At 41.4% G+C, this 20836-nt stretch overlaps 1 protein-coding gene and 1 non-coding gene across 3 annotated transcripts; one reads left to right on the top strand and one right to left on the bottom strand.

Moving 5' to 3' along the window:
• Positions 1 to 1629: 1629 nt before the first annotated feature.
• LOC124972702 (U6 spliceosomal RNA) lies at positions 1630 to 1736 on the bottom strand. The gene has a single exon (XR_007106496.1). It is a non-coding gene; the product is annotated as a U6 spliceosomal RNA (small nuclear RNA).
• A 1836-nt stretch (positions 1737 to 3572) lies between these two features.
• Positions 3573 to 19502, top strand: Asb12 (ankyrin repeat and SOCS box containing 12). 2 transcript variants are annotated; one of them, XM_047536610.1, is made up of 3 exons: positions 3573 to 3726; positions 8625 to 9474; positions 19354 to 19502. In XM_047536610.1, the coding sequence occupies exons 2-3, from the start codon at positions 8649 to 8651 to the stop codon at positions 19407 to 19409; spliced, it is 882 nt and encodes a 293-aa protein (XP_047392566.1). In that variant the 5' UTR covers positions 3573 to 3726; positions 8625 to 8648; the 3' UTR covers positions 19410 to 19502. The 2 variants fall into 2 exon arrangements, with proteins under 2 accessions (XP_047392566.1, XP_047392565.1); XM_047536609.1 differs by lacking the exon at positions 19354 to 19502 and adding an exon at positions 9890 to 10147.
• Positions 19503 to 20836: the final 1334 nt, after the last annotated feature.

Here is a 20836-nt window from a genome sequence, read left to right as displayed (position 1 = left end):
GGAGAAAATGGAAGTAAGGATGCACCCCAATGGCATCTACATAAAAATTCAGATTCAAGAACTAAAAGAGTACAGATAATTAGAAAGTCATGGGCCAAGCCCATGGTACCTTGGTACCCTTACAACACTTATACAATACACATGCCAACAATTAGTCCCAACACTTTTTAATGTCTGTTCAGCATGAGATCAATGTCTTTATCCAGAAGCCATAACTCCCCAGACTAGTATACCCAAGAAGAATAGCCTTCCATCACTTTCCCCACTTGCATCACAGGACTTCCATCTTCTCTCATTTAAATAAGTCTTACTCCTTTTTAATAAAATGAAGTACTTTACAGTACTTTAATCAAAACATAGCTGAAACATTTGTACACATATAGCATTATACCTGTTAGAATTTAACTCTTAGTAACTGTTTTAGACCCAGAAACAAGCAATCTTGAAACTATTTTTTTAATTTACCAATTTACAAAACACATTTAATAAACCCAAATATATGTTACCTTATGGAATTCAAGAAGCCAAGAGTAGTTGAATTTATATTTAGTTGATGTTTTAGTATTACAACTTTGCAAATTAATCAGATATCTCTTCTAACAAACACATTTATGAAGATGAATCCCATTTATATTGAAACTATTTTACCCATTTCTAACTTAGGTTACCCATGAAAACTAAGGTATCATATAAGTCTAATTAACACTTTAAGTCAGTTATTCCTGCCAAAGAAAAATTCTTAGAAGCCATGGACATTGCACTTTAAACATTTTATAGAAACTGACACTCTGACTGTAATAGTGGTCTACCTCACGCTTTGAATATAGCTATTGCTGCTCTGTCACTGAGGTTTTTTTGTTTGTTTTTTCTTGTAGTTGTTGTTTTTGGTACTTTTTTGTTGTCATTACAGGGGATTGATCCCAGGGGCATTTAACCACTGAGTCATGACCCCAGGCATTTTTTAATATTTTATTTAGACACAGGGTTTCACTGAGTTGCTTAGGGGCCTCACTAAATTGCTGAGGCTGGCTTTGAACTCACAATCCTCTTGCCTCAGTCTCCCAAGCTGCTGGGATTACATGCGTGTGCCACTGTGCTTGGCTGAGGCTTATTTTTAAGTGGACATATTTTTCTTTCCCTCTTCTCTGTTTACTCCTTCCTTACCTGAGGGCAGGGAACAGGAACACCCTTTCCTCATGGTAGGCTGCATTATCTGTCTTTGAGCACACACCCATCACAGGAACTAAGCAATTAAAATTTAATGGATAGTATCAGAATATTAAGAAATTCCATCTCCCAAATTAACAATGGAATCACAATTCCTTCATAGGGAACACCTGGAATGAAGCCTTTGCATAGCCTCCTTAAAAACCCTTTATTCTCCCTGATTAGCAGAATCACAGCCTCAGAGACAAGAATCACCTGCGTCCCTCTCCCACCAGCAAAGCAACAAACCTTCTTCCTCTTTTTTCTCAAAACCATGTCCCTATCATTGAATTGGTAGCAGGAGCATAAAACCAAGCTTTCAGTTACGTGGTCACCTAGAAAAACATGGGGGTTAGTAATTTCAAATGCATCTTTACACTTACCAATTTAAATTGATTGCTTTCATTAAAGTTTTTTTTCTTCTTTTTTATGGAATGCTTCATGAATTTGCATGTCATCATTGTGCAGGGGTCATGCTAAACTTCTCTGTATCATTCCAATTTTAGTCTATGTGCTGATGAAGCAAGCATTTTGTTAAAGTTTTATTTAAGTCACATAAACTGAAAGGCATTTAGATTTATTTTAAATGTATGAGTACTCTTTTATCTATAAGCCAAATTTAATATCATGTACATGAGATAGTCATGAGCACATATACAGACACAACATACAATACACAGATTAAAGCCTTGCCCATTACAGTGGTGCATACCTGTAATGCTAGTGTCTCAGGAGCCTGAGGTAGGAGGATTGTGAGCTTGAAGCCAGTCTTAGCAACTTAGCAAATACCTAGGCAACTTAGTAAGACCCTGTCTCAAAAAATATATATATATATATATATGCACACACACACACACACACACACACACACACACACACATATATATATATATATATATATGCACACTTTATATACATAAAGTCTGGGAATGTGGCTCAATGGTTAAGCACCCCTGGGTTCAATCCCCAGTATCAAAAAAAAATAAATAAATAAAATAGACCCTGTCACATATTTTTATAGTATGACCCAGACATGAAATGGGCTCAGACGAAAAAATTTGTACATATGGTATCTGTTCATTGTTCTTTCCTGTCCATAGGCCTAGAAATTTTATTCCCCACTTTTTGTAGGTCAACCCCCAATTTATTGTAGGTTTCTTGTATATTCTGGGCCCCTGTATGCTCAATCCTACTTACTAAGCCTTACATACCCCCATCCCATTTTCCTGGGAATAACCTTGTGTTTCTGAATAGAGTCTCAACCCCCTCTTTTGGGATTTCTTGCATTCACATCTCATCACACTCACATAATTTCCAGGATGTCCTGACAACCAAGCTAGAGAACAGATTTTCCTACCTTGGTCCATGCCCAGCGTTACCTGATCTCTGCGGTAATTGCTTGATCACTGCGGTGATTGCTTGATCCCTCTCCCTGAATTGCCTATCCACATCTGATCCACTTCAGATTTTGGGTGCTTCATGGGCCTCAGGGATGGCAGTTTCTTCCCCTGCTCTGAGGCCACCACAAGAAGGCAGTGGGATGCTTTAGCTCTGAGAAGGGGAGTTCCCCACAACCCCAAGTAATGTATGGAGCCTCATACCAGGTGCCAAAATGGTTACAAATACTGAGGTGCTGCAAAAAATCAAACACTGTTCGAAAGTGGGTGGGCAAGGCAACCATTTACTTCTACCAGAAAGGCATGGTACCAGAATCTGACTAGCCAGTCTCCCTAGGGTAGCTCTGTCCTTCATCCCATTGGAGGAGTTCGCGCTACGCTCTATGCAATTGGCTAATATTTAAGTTAGGGCTGGCAAAGGGAAGGGCTATAATTAAAATGGCTACATTTGTGTCCAATTCAGTCTACCTTATATATTCTGAAAATGGACCACCATCAGTGAGGAAGCTTTTATGTCCTTCTCCCTATCTCACTCTCGGGAATTGGGGAAGAATGAAGGGCACTATGTTACTAGGTCCTAAAGAAGGGGGAAAGGAAATGTGGAGAGATTAAATTTGTAGAAATTAAAGAAGCTCCAGCGCAGATGACGGTGTGCTAGGTGAAGCTGAGCCTTCTCAGGCCTTTCGGCAAAGAGGTGGGAACTTCCATAGTTCATAGACCTCACCTCTGTGTGCATTTTAGTGGTGGAGCAGGGTATATGAGGACGTGCTCCGAACAGAAGCCCTAACCTCCCCAAGCACCTGTCTGTCAGTTAGTTCTTCCAGGACTTCCCTTTGGCTGGCCACCCCCTCTAGCTGGGATAGCTCCCAGAAAGGCACTGGTAAGATAACACGGCTTCCGGAGTGGGGGTGGAGGATAGCCTAAAATTAGCCCACTGGACCAAGTCAGACTTGAAACCAACTACGAGCTTTTATGCTGGGTTGCTAACAGTGAAGGCAGAGGGCCCCTCCTGCTGTAGCCTGGGGCAGTAGGGGCTCCCCATTCAGGGTCCACCAGGGCCCAGGAGCACTGAAGAAGTCAAGAAGAAGTGACCCAGATCAGCGTGGCCTCAGACCAAAGTCCTGTGAGTATCTATAGCCTAAGAGCCTGCCATTTCTAGAGTCTGGGACCTGGGATTGCTTGGGAGGTCTGTAGGCAAAAACCCTCATAAGGGAGGAAGAATAACATGACAGCTTTCTGCCTTGTTTGTCCCAAGAAGGTGTGTCTGCTCAGGCTCTTGCATCTACATGGACCTACTTTCTTGTGAGCATTTGATGTTATATACTACGGAGAAGGTAAAGGTTTTTGTCCTTGTATGGTGTTTCCAAGACTGTGTGTGGGGGGGGTCTGTGTAGCATAGTGGGCTTAAAGGCATAAGGCCAGAGCTTAACAGCATGGGTGGAGGAAGGTGAGACTTAAAAATTGTCTTCTAATGCTTGAAGGAGTGTGCTAGGTCCTACAGAAACAAAACTCTCCTATAAGCGTTTTTGCATGGATTCATAGATCCTGAGAGGGCCTTAGATGAAAAACAAAGGGATCAGAGATTTGAAAGGGCAAATAATTACCTTTTGCCCTCTAACCAGAAACCTGTAACTGAAATTTACCAAGGACAAATACAGGCAGTAAATGGCTGTAGTTACCAGTTCCTGTAACTTGGTTACCAGAAGAAATCACAGACATTTCATATCATATTACAGTGTGGCAGAGATCTTGAAATGTCATTTACACACATCTCCACTTAGAAATTATAAGATATTATTTATTATGTTAATAAATAACATCTATTACTATATCATGTGGTTTTATATCACTTTAATAATGGTATTTTAATATATTTGGTTTCCTTTTACCCTATGTATTTTATTTTTATTCACTAAAAACATAGTGAAAGAAGTTGGCTTCACCTGGGCCAATTTACCAAAAAAGGTTTAAAAACTCCTGAAATTTTGGGTTTAGCAAGGGACTCCTTATATACAGTGGGCACAATATAGCTCTTTGATTAATAAACCACAACAAGGTGTGGTTAGACAATAGATTAGCTGGATTTTCTTTTCTACATCTAATGCAGTTACTCAAGTGCCATTGTAAAGGCAGTCATGGCTTGATCTCCCTCTGGGGGTTCATTATATGGGCTCTGCTGTGGGCTCATGTTATATCCTAGGTGAAAGTTTCATCATTTCCCTCTATTGTACCCTGCTTTTTCATCTTCCCAGACCCAAGTCCCCAAAATAAAATAGTAAGAAGGGATCCCCAACCAGCTGTCAGAAGAAACAATTCATAAAAAAATCTTCCAATACCAAAGCCTGTGGAATTCATTATGACACTCAAAATCTGAGGATATTGGGAGCTGCAATGCAACTTTGCTTGAAGGAAGGGGGAGGGGTCCTATTTGCATTTCAAATTGCAATATAAAGAACAGGATGGGGAGCAGAAAAACCTGAATTCTATCTGGCTCTGGTATTGCCTTAATATAAGTCACCTAGCAAACCATTTTCCTTCTCTGGTCATAGTTTCTATCACTCACAAAACTGGGATGATATTACCCATCCCACCACATAAAATAGCTATGAACAGCACAAGATTATAGGTGTGTTCTGGGTTTTTGAAAATGAGACAACTAACAATAACAGCTATGTGACCTTGTGAATGTTCCTGCTCCCCTCTGAACCTTGGTTTTCCCATCACTCATTTGAAGAAATAACATTAAATTACTTACAAGATCTATAAAATCTATCACAGCTCTGAGGGAGAACATTAAGTAGGGAGTGATAGACATAGAAATTGAAGACCTAAGTAAGAATCATCATCATAGTAAAAATAGTGATTGAGAACTATGTTCAGGCACTATTCTAAGCAATTATTTTGTATTAACTCATTCAATCCTAACAACACTCCAAAAAGGTACTATTATTATCCTCTCCTTAGAAATGAAAAAATGGGAACATCTAGATTAAATGATCTGCCCTAGGTCACAGAGTTACTAAGTGGTAGAGCTGTGATAAAAGCAGGCAAGCAGTGGTTTATCTCTATCCCATATGGCTCCTCCATGTACCCTGGGAGCAAAACAGACCTATATAGCAATTACAATACAATATGATGACTGCTACAGTACAATAAGCACACTCAGGAGGTAGTAACAGCAGAAGGAAATGTATGTGGCAGAAAGAAGCACAATGTATATGGAGAACCATCATTTTCTTCTTTTATCACTGGATTTCAGATTTTAAGTAGAAGAGTAGTAAGAAGTGAGGCTGGAGCAGTTGGCCAAGATCAATGCGCATGGCCAAGTCTTTTGGGCTGTGCCCTAAGAAAAAAACGGGAATCATTAAGGGATTTAAAACAGAGGATTGGTACAGACCAGATCTGTATTTTTTTTAGGAAATTTTTAAATTATTTTTACAGACTGCATTTTGATTCATTGTACACAAATGGAGTACATCATTTCATTTCTATGGTTGTGCACGATCCAAATTCATATCATTCATGTAATCATACATGTACATAGAGCAATGATGTCTCTCATTCCATGATTTTTCATGCCCCCTCCTCCCTCTCATTTCCCTCTATGTAATCGAAACAGATTTGTATTCTTAAATTATCATGTTAGCCACAATATGGAGAAAATATCAAAAAGGGAAACTACCTAGAAGACTACTGTAACTGTGTGGCAAAAGATGGTGGAGGCCTAGATAAAGGTCCCCACTGAAGATGGAAATAGGATGGAATGGATGGAGGTCTAGAGAAGGTAAAATCCAAAAGACTGAATGGGATTGGATGTGAATGAGGCAAAAAAGTAAGAAGACTCAGTTGGGTTTTGGGGTTTTAAATTTAAGTTGACCAGGTACATGGTGAGGAACTGACATGTGGATTAAGTTTGGTGGTAGTGGTGGTGACTTTGAAGTACCTGTAGAATTCTGTGGATACACGCTTGGAGATGAAAAGAGAACTAGGGGATGGGAAGTGGCTTGGAGTGATAGTCTTGAAATCATCAGAATAAAGGTAGGAACTAAAGCTCTGGAGACTGGAGAGCAGATGATGGAAGAGAGAATGAGAGTGTGCTGGTAAGAAAGCTGAGGGATGGGTTTATGGGAAGACATGGTCAGTAGGGAAAGATGTCCTAGAAAAAGTCAGAAAGGAAAGATCTGAGAAACATACACTGGATTTAGCCACAAATATGGCCTTTTAAAGAGCTTTCTCCATATGTGATCAAGATGGGTAGAGCCAGACTGCAGAGAATAGAGAAGTGAATAGGGAGTAGGAAAACAGACAGTAAATAATTGGATCCATTTGGTAAAGAAGGGAGAGACGTAGAGAAATGTAGCCAGACATGTGAGACAAAGAACTATAAAAGTTCTGGGCGGCTGTTTCCTAAGATAGTTGAGGGGGAGAAGTCAGTGAAAAGAGATTGAAGGTGCAGATAAAAGGTCACTTTTGAAGATCTAATATATTGACAGTTCTCTTCCTTCTAAAAACTCTAGGAAGCATGTACTATTGTTTCTATCTTATAAATGAGGAAAATGATACACAAAGAAGGGAAGATATTGCCAAAGGTTACACGCTAGGAATTGGGGGTACTGAGCTACAAACCTAATTCCACCTTATCTCCAAGGTCCTATTCCCATTGTAACCAGAGAATGAATAATCAGACTATATATGGAGTTGATGCAGCCAGGTGAGGAGGAACCTAAAGTTGAGGGTGACCCCACCCACCCACCTCACAATTTGCTTTCTATGAGGTGGGTACTTGAGGTCCCCAGCTAACAAAGAGGGGTGGGGTGGATAGTGAATAAAAGGAGGTGTGAGGCCCTGAGACCTCGGCTGCAGGGTATGGGAGAGTAGGGAGATTTGAGCTCTGGAAAACCTACCAGCTCACCCCGATGACATTACAAATTGAGGTGAGTAAACTTGAGTTTGGAGAACTAGGAATAGGACTGGTAAGTCAGGGGTTAAAATAAGTCTATCATTGGTTCCTGAGTGAACTTGTGGGTCCTGAAGACTATAAGGAGAGAAGAGTTGAGGGTTGTGTCATGTCTCTAGGCTGGAATTGGCAGAAAGGATGGGTAAAGGCTCAAATCAGAAAGATGGAGATGCAGTATATTCTGAGGGAGTGTTGGCAATCAAAGGGACTCCTTGCTTGCAGTGGTTCTGGGGAAGAAACATATCAGAGGGAACTTGCTCTGGAAACTTCTATTGCCATCTCTTGCCTTTATTTTACTTGAAGTGTGTATATTGTATTGCCACCCCTTCATTTAATCAGTAAATGTCATTCAACCTTCATTTTCTGGGCATCTGTATTTGGGAAGCATGGGACCTGAGTCTGAGAGGTTACAGAAAGCTTGAGAGAGGGAGATTTGGTTAGATATGAGTAATTGTGAAAAAGTGAACTTCATCTAAAAGGTCAAAAGTTGGAGCTGAGGATCTGACTCATGAGACTGATGTTAGAACACTCAGGAATGACAGCTTGACACTACAAAGCACTATTGTACTGGTCTAGCAACTGCTGGGCCCAAGTCACTTCAATAATCCACACATTTTGGTATGAGGAAGATGCATCTACCAAATCCTCACCCATTATATAGGCCCTATTGGGAGTAGAGGAATAAAAGAGGGATACAGGGTCTTCACCCTGGAGTTTATATATTAATAAAAGCACAAGTAAGTGAAAATGTCATATACAAATTCATAGGTGGAATCTAATTGTCATCTTTTGGAATTCCTGAGCAGGAAGAGGTCAGGGAAGGCTTCCCAGAAGTAGGAGTTTGAGGGGCAGGCAGAAAAACATATGCAAAGGAACCAAGCTCTGAAATGGTCTGACCTGTTTTGAGAACTATTACTGGGGCTTGAAATAAGATAATGGAAGTAGGAGTGAGAAGCAGGAGACCTTGATGATGAAAGGCAGGGAGCAAGAGGTTAGAGTGGAAACTGGCATTCCAGGTTTTTCATAAGGACCCTCAGACTCTCCCCTCTTTTTATTACCCACAGATCTGGCATATCTTCCTCCTTGTAATGAAAGTAGTCCTGTTAAAATCAGTCAAGATGAACCTCATGGACGTCACTAAGATCTTCTCCCTCCTGCAGCCCGAAAGAGAGGAGGAGGACACAGACACAGGGGAAAAGCAGGCTCTCCATCAAGCAGTATATGACAATGACTCCTATACCTTGGATCAACTTCTACGCCAGGAGTGTTACAAACGTTTCATCAACAGCAGGAGTGGCTGGGGTGTTCATGGGACACCACTGCGCTTGGCTGCTTCCCGTGGACACTTGAGCTGTTTGCAGGTCCTCCTGGCACATGGTGCTGATGTTGACAGCTTAGACGTCAAGGCACAGACACCACTATTCACCGCCGTCAGTCATGGCCATCTGGACTGTGTGCGTGTGCTTTTAGAAGCTGGTGCATGTCCTGGAGGTAGCATCTACAACAACTGTTCTCCTGTGCTCACAGCTGCCCGTGATGGTGCTGTTGACATCCTGCAGGAGCTCCTAAGCCATGGCGCAGAGCCCAATGTCAAGGCAAAACTACCAGTGTGGGCATCAAATATAGCTTCATGTTCTGGCCCTCTCTATTTGGCCGCAGTCTATGGGCACCTGGACTGTTTCCGTCTGCTTTTGCTCCATGGAGCAGATCCTGATTACAACTGCACTGACCAGGACCTACTGGCTCGTGTTCCAGAGCCCCGCACCCTTATTGACACCTGCCTTTACCATAATTGTGATCCAGAGTATATTCAGCTGTTAATTGACTTTGGTGCTAACATCTACCTTCCATCTATCCCTCTGGGCCTGACCTCTCAAGACGATAAAGGTGTTGCATTGCTGATGCAGGCCCGAGGTGAGTGAGCAGACCAGCCCCATAGGCCTCCTAGCTTGTAGGTCCCAGGGTCCCAAATCACTCTTCAAACCAGTCCTCGAGGATGAGTTGAAGAAAACTCCAATTTTCTCCTTCTCCTGGGTCCTTAGTGGAGAAGAAGTTACTGATTCAATGTTATTTAAGAAAGAGTCACTAAGATGGAATGGAGGGACCACATGTTCAATTTCTGGTCCTGGCTCTGCAATGACTTTTTTCTGACCTTGAGCAGGCTCTCTACCTCAGTGCATTCCCATGATACCATGCCTTGGGAGTGGGGAAGGGGACATTTCTTAGAAGGAGAAGATGTTAAGGCTGTGACAGACAGGGAAAGGAGGATATAGCTTGCCCAGAATTACATTGAGACTTTCTCCTCATGACCTGTTTCTCCTTGCTATAGCCATTCCACGGTCACTCCTATCCCAGGCCCGTTTAGTTACCCGCAGAGTCCTGCACCAGGCCGGCCAGCTACAAGCCATCGACCAGCTGGATATTCCCCCTGTGTTGATTAGTTACCTCAAATACAAACCGTGATCTTGCAATGTTCCAAGCAACCCACGATGCCTCCAAAACCCAGGTAGCTGTAGGGCATGACAACCCACTCAATTGGAGCTTCTCTCCCATATTATCCTCCACTATTAAATCATCAGCAAAATAAGTCTTGGTGGATACTATGTCTGACATGTATGTTGGGGGTGGTAAGAAAAGGGGTCTGATTGGCTATGGGATAGGATGGTACTGACCTGGTATCTGCCAGATAGAGGAGTCTTGGCCACTAAAAAAATAAGAGAAAATTAACCTAATGGCTGCACCTGCTCAACCAAGGCCCTCTAAAGAGTTTGGAGCTTCATTGCCCTATATGACAGATCCTGAAGAATCCAAGTGGTAGCATCCAAGGGTAGCATCATCAGCTTGCCTGGTCCTGTGACTCCCTTCACTTTTCTGGATGCTACAAGGCAAGTTTTCAGGGGTTGTTCACTGGTCTCTTACTACTTTATAAAGCAAATGACCAAGGTGCCTCCCATTCAGTAACCTTGAATTATAAGCTGCATTTCCACTAGTCCACTATGTAGTCAGGATCAATTGGGAAGCCAGGCATGGTGGTACACACCTGTAACCCCAGTAGCTCAGAATGATTGCAAGTTTAAAGCCAGCCTCAGCAACTTAGCAAGGCCCTAAGCAACTTAGCTAGACCCTGTCTCTAAAAATAGAAAAAAAGGTCTGGGGATGTGGCACAGTGCTTAAGCACCCCTGGGTTCAATCTCCAGTACCAAAAAAAAAATCAGCTGGGGATAGAGCTCAGTCCATAGAGTGCTTGCTTCACATGCACAAGGACCTGGGTTCAATCCCCAGTACCACACACAAAAAAAAATCAACTAGGCAAACAACCAACAAATAATTTATGACAGAGAATCAGATAATTTAATGCAGAAAATAAATTGGTTACATAGCTAATAGGCTGAGAATCCAAACAGGACAAAAAAGTAACCCAGAGATTAGTGACAGCAGGTAGATAACATTACCCCCAGACTAGAGGGGTATCTCCAGAGGACAGGGACAAGGATCACCTGGAAGAAAGCATCACAGATATGTCCACGACAGCTAGACCCATAGAGAAGACAGGTTGTCCACAGCACAAGAAAGGAAGAAATACCCTTTCCTTTTCCTCCTTCCTTCCCTCCAGTATGTCTTTAATGCTTCTTTCCCTGGAGAAAATGGAAGTCAACTAATTTAAGTTCCTGGGGAACAACTTACAGAGGTCAGTCCCCTTGAGATACAGTACAGAGCAGTAGGAAATAAAGAATAGAGACACAGTGGGAGGTGTGTGATCTGAGCCTAGAGCTGGATTCACATAGCAGAACTGCAAGTATGTTGATAACAGAAACCATAGAGACACAGCAGAACCGCCACCTGAGGCCAGAAGGCAGGCTTCATTTTTCCTGTTCTCTCATCAATTCCTCCCATTGCTTGAACTAAGTCAGAAGTTAACTGACTTGGGAGCCTAGGAAATGTAGCCTACAAGTATTCAGACTTCTACCCCCATGATGTAGAGATGTGAAGAAGGGCAGGGGACAGAGGCAAACAGGCCCTGGACCAACACAGTTGTCCACCCAAATCTAGCACCTTTGTTTTGTTAAACCTTATCTTTCCAAAAGACCTTCTTGTATTTCTCCTGTACAACTGTGGATGAGGACATGGATGAGTAGTGAAAGGGATACAAGATGAAGGGGTATATGAGAAGAGCCCTGATAATCTGCACCCAGGAAGCACCTTAGACGTTTAGAGGTCTTCCCTGTAGCTTCCTTGCCAGTCCTGTATATCATGGTCCCCTATCATGGGGAAAGGGAAACAGGACATGGGGCTTAAACTGACTTGTCTCTCCCCTCTTCCAACTCTCCCATTCTTCCTTGCTATTATATCCTGACAGACTTCAGGTAGTAAGGAAAAAAAAAACTGGACATATCCCTGCTCCTGCCCCATTCTGCTTACAGATTTTCATTCTTAAGTATTTTGGAGAGTAGTGCAACACTTTATCTACAAGGAGTGTGAGAGTTGAAGGACTGTAAACATGGAGGGCTTCAGGGAAGATATTTTATATTTTTTTTTGTGGGAAGGAGGTTACCAGGAATTGAACTGAGGGGCACTTGACAACTGAGCCACATTCCCAGTGTTATTTTGCATTTTATTTAGAGACAGGGTCTCACTGAGTTACTTAGTGCCTCACTCTTGCTGAGGCTGGCTTTGAACTCATGATCCTCCTGCCTCAGTCTCCTGAGTTGCTGGGATTACAGGCATGTACCACCATAACAGGAAGACACCCCATATTTCAGTCTGGGTTCCTAAGGGGTGGTTTGTCCAGGACCCCACTCCTGGCCCTGCCACCTGTTCCACTAGTCAAGGTCTTTGGGCCTTGGTCAAATTCAGCAGCTCTGTCTATAGGCCCTTGGTAAAATACACCCTTCAAATGGAGCCCAGCCAGGATAGTCTCCCCCATGACATGTGGGACAGATTCTGACTGAATGAAAACATGTGGATATTCTGGGTATTTTAAAGGACTCGAATTTGAGAACATTATAGGAGTCTACCAAATATTAGGCAAAGAGGAAGGGTTGAAACAGCCTCATTTTCTACACAAGGGAACTGACAACATGACAAAGTTTAATGCCGGTTATTGGTGGCCCAACTCTCCCAGACTACTCCCAGCTATTCTTCCAGTTGTCTGTTCTGCTGGTTGGCAGAGATGACCTCAAGGTCTGGTGCCTTAGTTCTTTCTCTTTCTTAGGCCTCATCATTCCCATCTAGACAATGGGTCAGGGGTTGAAATGAATCGTCTTAAGACTTAAAACTTAAGACTTAAAACTTAAGTTTTGACAATGAATCTTCCAAGTCGATTTTTCCTAGGAAGTATGAATAGGAAGCAGAAGTGATGTTACTGTTCCTGGAGCAAAACTTCCCCTTATTTGGCACTGATCCCAAGTGAGAGCTTAGTATCCCCATTTTCTTAGATACTCCCACCAGCTTTTAGGAAAACTTAGTGTTAAGCAGTTCAGGTTAGCCCTAAGGCCCCATTCCTCCCTCCTTTTCTCTTTTTCTTTGTCTCTTCCTGACCTTCCTTTATATTTTTTCCTTCTCCCCATCATTTCATCTTCCTCCTTCCCTCCTGCTATTGTCTGAATGTTGAGGTATGCCTAAATTCAAATGTTAAAACCTAGTCCTCAGTGTGATGGTATTGTGGGTGGGACCTCTGGGAAATGATTAAGTTACAAGGGCCTAACTCTCATGAATAGGATTATAAAAGAGGCTCCAGTGAGCTCTCTTCCCCTTTTGCTATATGAGGACACTTAGTTGGCACCAACTAGGAGGAATGTGCTCTCATCAAACACAGAATCTGCTGCTGCCTTGATCTTAGGCTTCCCAGACTCCATAGCTGTATGTAATACATGTCTGTTGTTTATAAATTACCTCATCTAAGGCATTTTGTTATAGTAACACAAGTGGACCAAGATAACTCTCTCTTCCTCCTGACATTACCATAAACCTGTGTCTTGGCTCTGCTTTGCACATTCCATCAAGCATTCTGCATTCTCTTCTAATGGGAAATTTCTTTTTTTCAGGAAAACGTCTCCCAAAGTTTAGATTCAAAGTGCAAAATGGCCCATGTAACTCCAGAAATCACAGACATCCTCTTTACCTGCTAAATTTACTGAAAGCTTGATGGAGGAGGTGATACTTAATCTTGGCTTTGAATGGTAGAAAGGATTTTATTTATCGAAAGAAAGAGAAACCATATTAATTGGGGGGAACTAATTGAGTAAAAGTATAGAAGTGGAAAAAAGCAGGTAAGTTTGGGTAACAAGTTCAGTTTGGCTCCAGCTGGGTGTATTTGAACAGGAGCTATTGCTAGGCCCTATACTTGAGAGGGTGGTGAATATCCTTGTCTTTTGGATTAAATATTTCAGCTCTTAGAATGGGACATGTATAATCATACGAATGACTTACTGACCATATGGAGAACATGTTCTCTGACAAATCTGGCAGCATTAACTTTATCACTGTCTTGTAGGGATAGAGTAATTTGCCTACAAGTTATTTGCACGTCCATAATTTCACTTACTTCTCAGAACAATTCTGTTAGGTAGAACGTTTTTGTACAGATGCAGATGGCAGTTCTAGGCACTGGGGATAGTCTAAAGGGACCTGGGGTAAATGAATAGGCTATGGGAAAACCAAAGTTCTCCTTTTCCCTGCGTAGGATCTAATGGAGTTGGTTATTTTTAATACTGTATTTTGGGTACCACATGAACCCTATTTTCTCTCCATTTACCCGCTCCCTTGCCTATCTTTTTAAGTGCAATTTTAAATTCAAAATTTATTTTTAACTGATACACAAAACATAAAAATTCACATATTTTGGGGTACTATGTGATGTTTCAATACATGTATACATTGCATAATGTTTACACCAGGTTAACACAAATCTATCTCCTCATTTATTTTTCTTTTGTTTTGTTTTTATGGTACTGGGGATTGAATCTCAAACATTGTGCATGCTATGCAAGTGCTCTACCACTGAGGTACCTCCTGGCTTATTTTTTTAAATTTTGAGACAGGGTCTTTTTAAGTTGTGCAGGCTGGCCTGGAATATGTGATCCTTCTGCCTCAACCTCCTGAGTAGCTAGGATTATTGGCATGTGTTACTATGACCACCTCACTTATCATTTTTTAGTGAAAACATTCAAAATCCACTCTTCTAGCATTTTGAAATACACAGTACATTATCATTATCTATAGTCATCCTGATATGCAATAAAACAGCAGCATTTATTTCTCCTATCTAACTATAACTTAGAACTTATTAACCCCAGGGCTGTAAAAGTCCCAGAATATTGCTTACCAAGTCCAAAGAAAGAACTTGGAGGAATCAACTGAGAGGGTTTAGACATTTATTACTTGTGTATTCCTTGGTGAAAGCAGGCAGAGACAATATGGAGGGCAGCACTGTGCCTACAAGCAGGGAGAACATAGGATAAGTTGTATGCCTCCTGTGTAGATTTCTTCAGAAATTTTATGAGTATATTCCCTTACTTCACAATCAAGGTCATTTAGCTTTGATTCCCACCTAATGATTGGAGATGAGGGAAGTAACCAGTTTCTCTTCCCCTTAACTAGAACAATAGATACATTCTGGAACAGCAAGCCTTCCTAGGCACTGACTGGTGTTAAAACCCAACAAGTAGCCACTGGTCAACCTCTCCCTGTCCTTTCTTCCCCTCTACTGTTCCCAGTCTCTGGTGATCATCATTCTACTCTCAACTTCTAATAGATCGACTCTTTTGGATTCCACAAATAAGTGAGAGCATGTGGTATGGTTTTTCTGTGCCTGGTGTATTTCACTTCACAAAATGATCTTCAGATCCATCTATGTGGTTACAAATGTCAGGATTTCATCTTTTGTAGCTAAATAGTATTCTATGGACTATACGTACCACATTTTCCTTATCTATTCATCAGTTGATTCTGTGTTCAATCACTTTGGTCTCTCATTCACTAGCACACTCATTTTGAAGCAAGCCAATGTATTCTCCTCAGCCCAGGATGATAAATGGCATAAAATAAATCAAAATGACTATCACAGAAATCTAAATAGGTAAGAGTAGGACGATGGTTATCAGAAACTGAGGTGGTAAAGAGGGACAGAATGGTAGTTGTCAATCAAAAGAAACTATGTTTCAGCTAGACAGGAAGAATAGGCTTTACGATTTATAGCAAAGTAGTTACAGTCAATACTATGAATTATATATTTTAAACTAACTAAATTTCAATATCTCATAAAAATGATGGGTTAGTTGGATGTAATCTTGCCATGTTATACATGTATCAAAACATTACATTGTATACCATAAATATATACATTTGAGATTCATCAACCAAAAATAAGATTTAAAAAAGAAATACAAATACTTTCTAGCAAGCACTTACTATATGACAGGAAGTATTATCAGTAATCACTTTAAATGTATTAACTCATATAATTCAATTGCCCTGCCTTACTCATGTCCATTTTGTAGATGAGGAAACTGAGGTGCAGTGAGATTAAGTAATTTGTCCAAGGTAACATGGCTAGAAAGCAGGATCTCACAAAATTATAGAATGGGGTTGCTATACATCCTTGGGTGACAACACACCTGTGCCTTTATCAACGAGACATTCTCTGCATTAGCTATTTTAAAACTTATCCCATATTAACAAGCTTGCTTGAACCTCCCCCCCCCATTATTGTTTTACTCCCACTGTCAACTGGGAACATTGTTTTCTACCTCCCAGAACAGGTAGAGTACATTTGGCACGACAGCTTCAAACGTCCATAATAACTAACTCTCCTGAATCCACCTATCCTTCCCTCTTGTCTTGGTGGTTCCTCCTAACCAAGGCTAACTCATCTATATGCACTGTGGATCCCATTCCCTATCCCTATCTATGACTCCCAACCTATCGATTGTCCTGTCTCCTATGTCTTCTACTACATTGACTTTTTTCCTCTTAGCTTTTAAACAAGCTCACCTCCTTCCATTTTATAAAAAAAAAAAAAAAAAAAAAAAAAACCAAAAAAAAACCCTGTACCTCAGATACTCCTCTAGCCACCATGTTATGGTTTGGATATGAGGTGTCCCACAAAAAGTTCATGTTAGGCAATGCAGATATTTTCAGCGGTAAAATGATTGACAGCTGTAACCTAATAAGTGGACTAATTCATTTGATGAATAATTTGAATGGATTACTAGGTAGTGATTGTAGGTAGGTGGGAGGAAATAGGTCACTGGGGGGCATGCCCTTTGGGATTATGTTTTGTCCTGGTTCCCCAGATTCTCTCACTGCTTCCCTGCTGCCATGAGCTAACAGCTTACCTTGGTCACACCTTTCCACCATGATGCTCTGCTTCATGTCAGGCTCAGAGGAACAGAACCTCTAAAACTATGAGCCCCAAATAAGCATTTCCTTCTCTAAATAATTCTTGTTAGGTATTTTAGTCACAGTGCTGAAAACCTGATTAACACATACCACCTCTTTCCAATCAAACTTCTAGAACAAGGAGGCTGTATATATTCTTTTCCTCACCAACAATTCTCTTGATACCCCACTGTAGTCCAGTGGATATCCTCACTTCTGATCTAAACTGACCTTGACCACATGACCAGTGAATTGCTAGAGCCATATCCAGTGATTTATTTTCCACTTTTATCTTGCTGTACTGCAAAGCAGCATCTGATACATTCTTGGCAACACTATTTTTCATAAAACTCCAGTGTCTTCCTTGGCTTCAGGAGAGAGATGGCTCTCCTGGCTCTCTTAGTCCCTCTCAGGAATTTGGGGGTTCATATGTCATTATGAAGTTCAGCCATTTCTGTCTTCTACATATATCCAGAATCCAAATACTTCTTATTTTACACTTATATTTTACACTGCTTTGAGCCACTATCAGCTGTCACCTGGATCATTATTAAAGCCTCCTTCCTGAATTCCCTGATGCTTCACTTGCTACTATTCCCTAGACAGTTAACTAAGATCATGTGACTCCTCAGCTCTAAATCCTGCAAAGTCTAAAGTATTTAAACTGACACATGAAGCCATACATCTGCCCCCATGCCCTCTCTGGCTTCTTCTCCTACCACTTTTGCCCCTCACTCCCTTTGTTACAGCTATACTGGCTGCCTTGTTTTTCTCTAACATTCCAGCATATTACCACCTCAGGGCTTTTGTACTTCCTGTTCCTTCTGTCTGGAAGGCTCTTCCTTCAGATGTCCTCATGGATTATTTTCTTGATTCCTCCAGGTCTTTGCTGGAATGTTGCCTTTTCAGTGAGGTATACCTGAATTCCCTGTTTAAAACAGCACTCTTCATAGCAGTGCACCACTCTTCCCCCCCTCTGTTTTTCTCTATCACATTTATCTGACATACTGTATATTTTACATATGTGTTTTGTTCAGTGTCTGTTGGCGTTCATGGAGCTTCTGTTATGATGGGGAAAAGATAGTGAAAAAATGATACAATACAAAATTATATGCCAAAAGGTGGTAAATTCCATGGATAGGAAAACAGGCCAATTAAAGGATTAGAGAGTGAAAGGGGTGGGAATTGGGATTGCTATTTTTTGTATCAAGAATCTAGGGAAGGTCTCACTATTAGAGGCATTTCAGTAGACACCTAAAGGAAGTGAGGGACAAATCATGTCCATATGCAGAGGACAAATATCATAGGCAGAGGAAACGGCAAGTACTCAGCCCAAAGTTGGAATTTCTGACTTGCCAAACTCAGAATGGCCTAAACAGAATAATATGTTTCCCTAACCCCAATCCTATATTCCTCAGTTCAATAGATGTCAACACCATCCAACAATTCCTCCCCCAAGTTGGAAACTGCAGGGCACTGTCTGAGGTTGTGTTCTTCCTACTAGACTCTAACAATTACCCTTGAAGACAGAACATGTCTAGCTTGGCATTCTGTGTGATGAATGTGGCACTTAACAGAGAAACTGGCACAGAGGAGGAGCTCAGTGAGTGACAACATCACACTTCACTGATGGTACTGACACCTAAATTTGATATTAGACCTAAAAATGTCTCATTTATGTTCAGCAGACATATGCTCAGCAATGAGTTTTTGCTAAACTCTGTTCAGTGCTGAGAATATAAAGAAAAACAAGAGACTCTGTCCTGGGAAACTCAGTCTGGGTCTGCATGATCAAAAGTAATCTGTGCATAAGGAATCACAGGCTCATTTTTGCTTACATTAAACAGTGATTTCAAAGTCATATTCTGAGTTCCATAACTTTGAGGATCTGTACATTGGATAAGAAGGAAAATAATAATAATAACAATAATAATAGCAGCAGTTAATAAAAAAAAAAGACCTTTGTATATACCAGGCTGTGTGTCACTTTACATGGAATGCTCATTATTCTTATAACAACTCTGTGACATATGACATGATAGAGAAAATTGAGACTCAGAGTGGTGAACTGACCTGCATACATTGCACTGCTTCTAAATGGTAATGCTGGCATTCCAGCCCAGGCAGTCTGGTGCAGAGCCACTACACTGTACTACTTTCATGAAGAATAAACTTAATGTGGGCAGAAATCTATCCCTCTACTTCTCTGATTTGACTTGATTGTCAAGGCCATTCTCTATGGAACTTTTCTCTGACACTCCTTCCCTCCCTGGGGAGAAGAAATTTCTTAATCCTCAATGCTCCAGAGCACCTTTTCCAGGCCTCAGGTTTAGTCTTCAGCTTGTCGCAGAACACCATTCCCAGGTCCCACAAGAAGGTTACCACTGTATCCTTTCTTTCTAATACCAATCACAGGATGTGGCATAGAAGAGGAGCCCATGGAACACTTGATGAAGAAAGAGTCATTGTAATCATGTGGCCCAGTCTGTCTAACTGCATTTATGGAGTTACGTCCACACAGCTTGCACATCTTTATCAGCTTTTCACTGCTCCACAAGATGCTGGGTAGCAGGGGGATTATCTCCATTTTTCAGGTAAAAACAAACAAAACAAAACTAATTAAGAAAAAATTTCGCTTCCCATCATAAGCCCCTTTCTTGACCAAATAAACTGATCACATATCAGTCACCACGTGGGATAGTGGGCCTTTGAGGATCCTGCTGAGAGGACAAATTTTGAAGTACAAGTTTACATGCACACTTCATCTTTCTATATAACATCCCTGGGGAGGAGTGGGCTATACATTAAAGGAACTGTAGGACCCCTTCCCATGTTCCCTTGCCCTTAGAGTGTGTGTGTGTGTGCATGTGCATGTGCACATACCTCCTCCCAAGACTCAAGAATATCAGGACCACATGCTAAAGCATTTTAAAGACTACTTTTATTTTTTGAAGCCCTATTTCTTTTGGGCTCAACCCAATGTCTATCACTCCTAAAACTGACTGCTGTGGAAGAATGCTTGGTGGCTAGCAAAAGGCTTGGCAGACTGGCTCGTGACAGGAGCAGTTCAACAGTACTCAGAAGTACTTCAGGCTCATCCCAGACTACCATGCATACCTCCTCTCTCTCTGTTCCCACAGCTGAGATTGCACTAGCCCTTTGTTTCCCTGGGCTCCAGAATTGTAAACTGATTTCTCCAAATTATAATCTTGACCTAATTCAGAGAATCAAGGTTCTGAGTGAAATGAGAGAAAGGCAAGTAAACAGAGGCACAAGACATCAGGGAAACCTAAGATGGAGGTGGTGGGAAAGAAAAGGAAATTTCCACATAGAGCCCAATAAATGAGAATCAGTACTTTGCAGAGCAGGAAAGCATATCTCCATAGCCATCCAGATGTGGAAACTTAGGTTAGGGAAAAAAGGCTTACCAAAGTTGCATGTTAGGACAGTAGTAGTTCTCTATTCCCTGCCATTTATTTAGACCCAGGACTAGGATTGGGGCGTGATGTTCAATGTTGATTTTTGTTGGAGATGTACAGAATGCCATAGAACTTCAAGAAACATCATGGAATATTATACAAAGAATTGAGTTGAACTTATAGAGCTTACACCTTCCTTGTGGAGATAGGATGATAGACTGTCCCAGAGAGGAAGAGGCATTGGCCAAGGTCTCTCAGAAAGTCCAAGACAAAGCTGAAACCAGATCCCAGTCCTAGTAGTCACCTCAGTTCCTGTGTTCCACACATGCAGGGAAAGCAGTCCACCTCTTTATCAGTTCAGCAACTGGATCTCTTCAAGGCAGACAGGACCCTGTAGAACAGCAGGGAATACTTTCATGAAAAATTGGCTCACATTGTTCTCTAATCCTTCCTCCTCTCCTCAACTTTAATCACCTCCC

The sequence above is a fragment of the Sciurus carolinensis genome, chromosome X (genome assembly GCF_902686445.1).
Source record: "Sciurus carolinensis chromosome X, mSciCar1.2, whole genome shotgun sequence".
NCBI lineage: Eukaryota > Metazoa > Chordata > Mammalia > Rodentia > Sciuridae > Sciurus > Sciurus carolinensis.
Note: the sequence above shows the minus strand (reverse complement) of the source record. Positions and strands in the feature narration are given on the sequence as shown.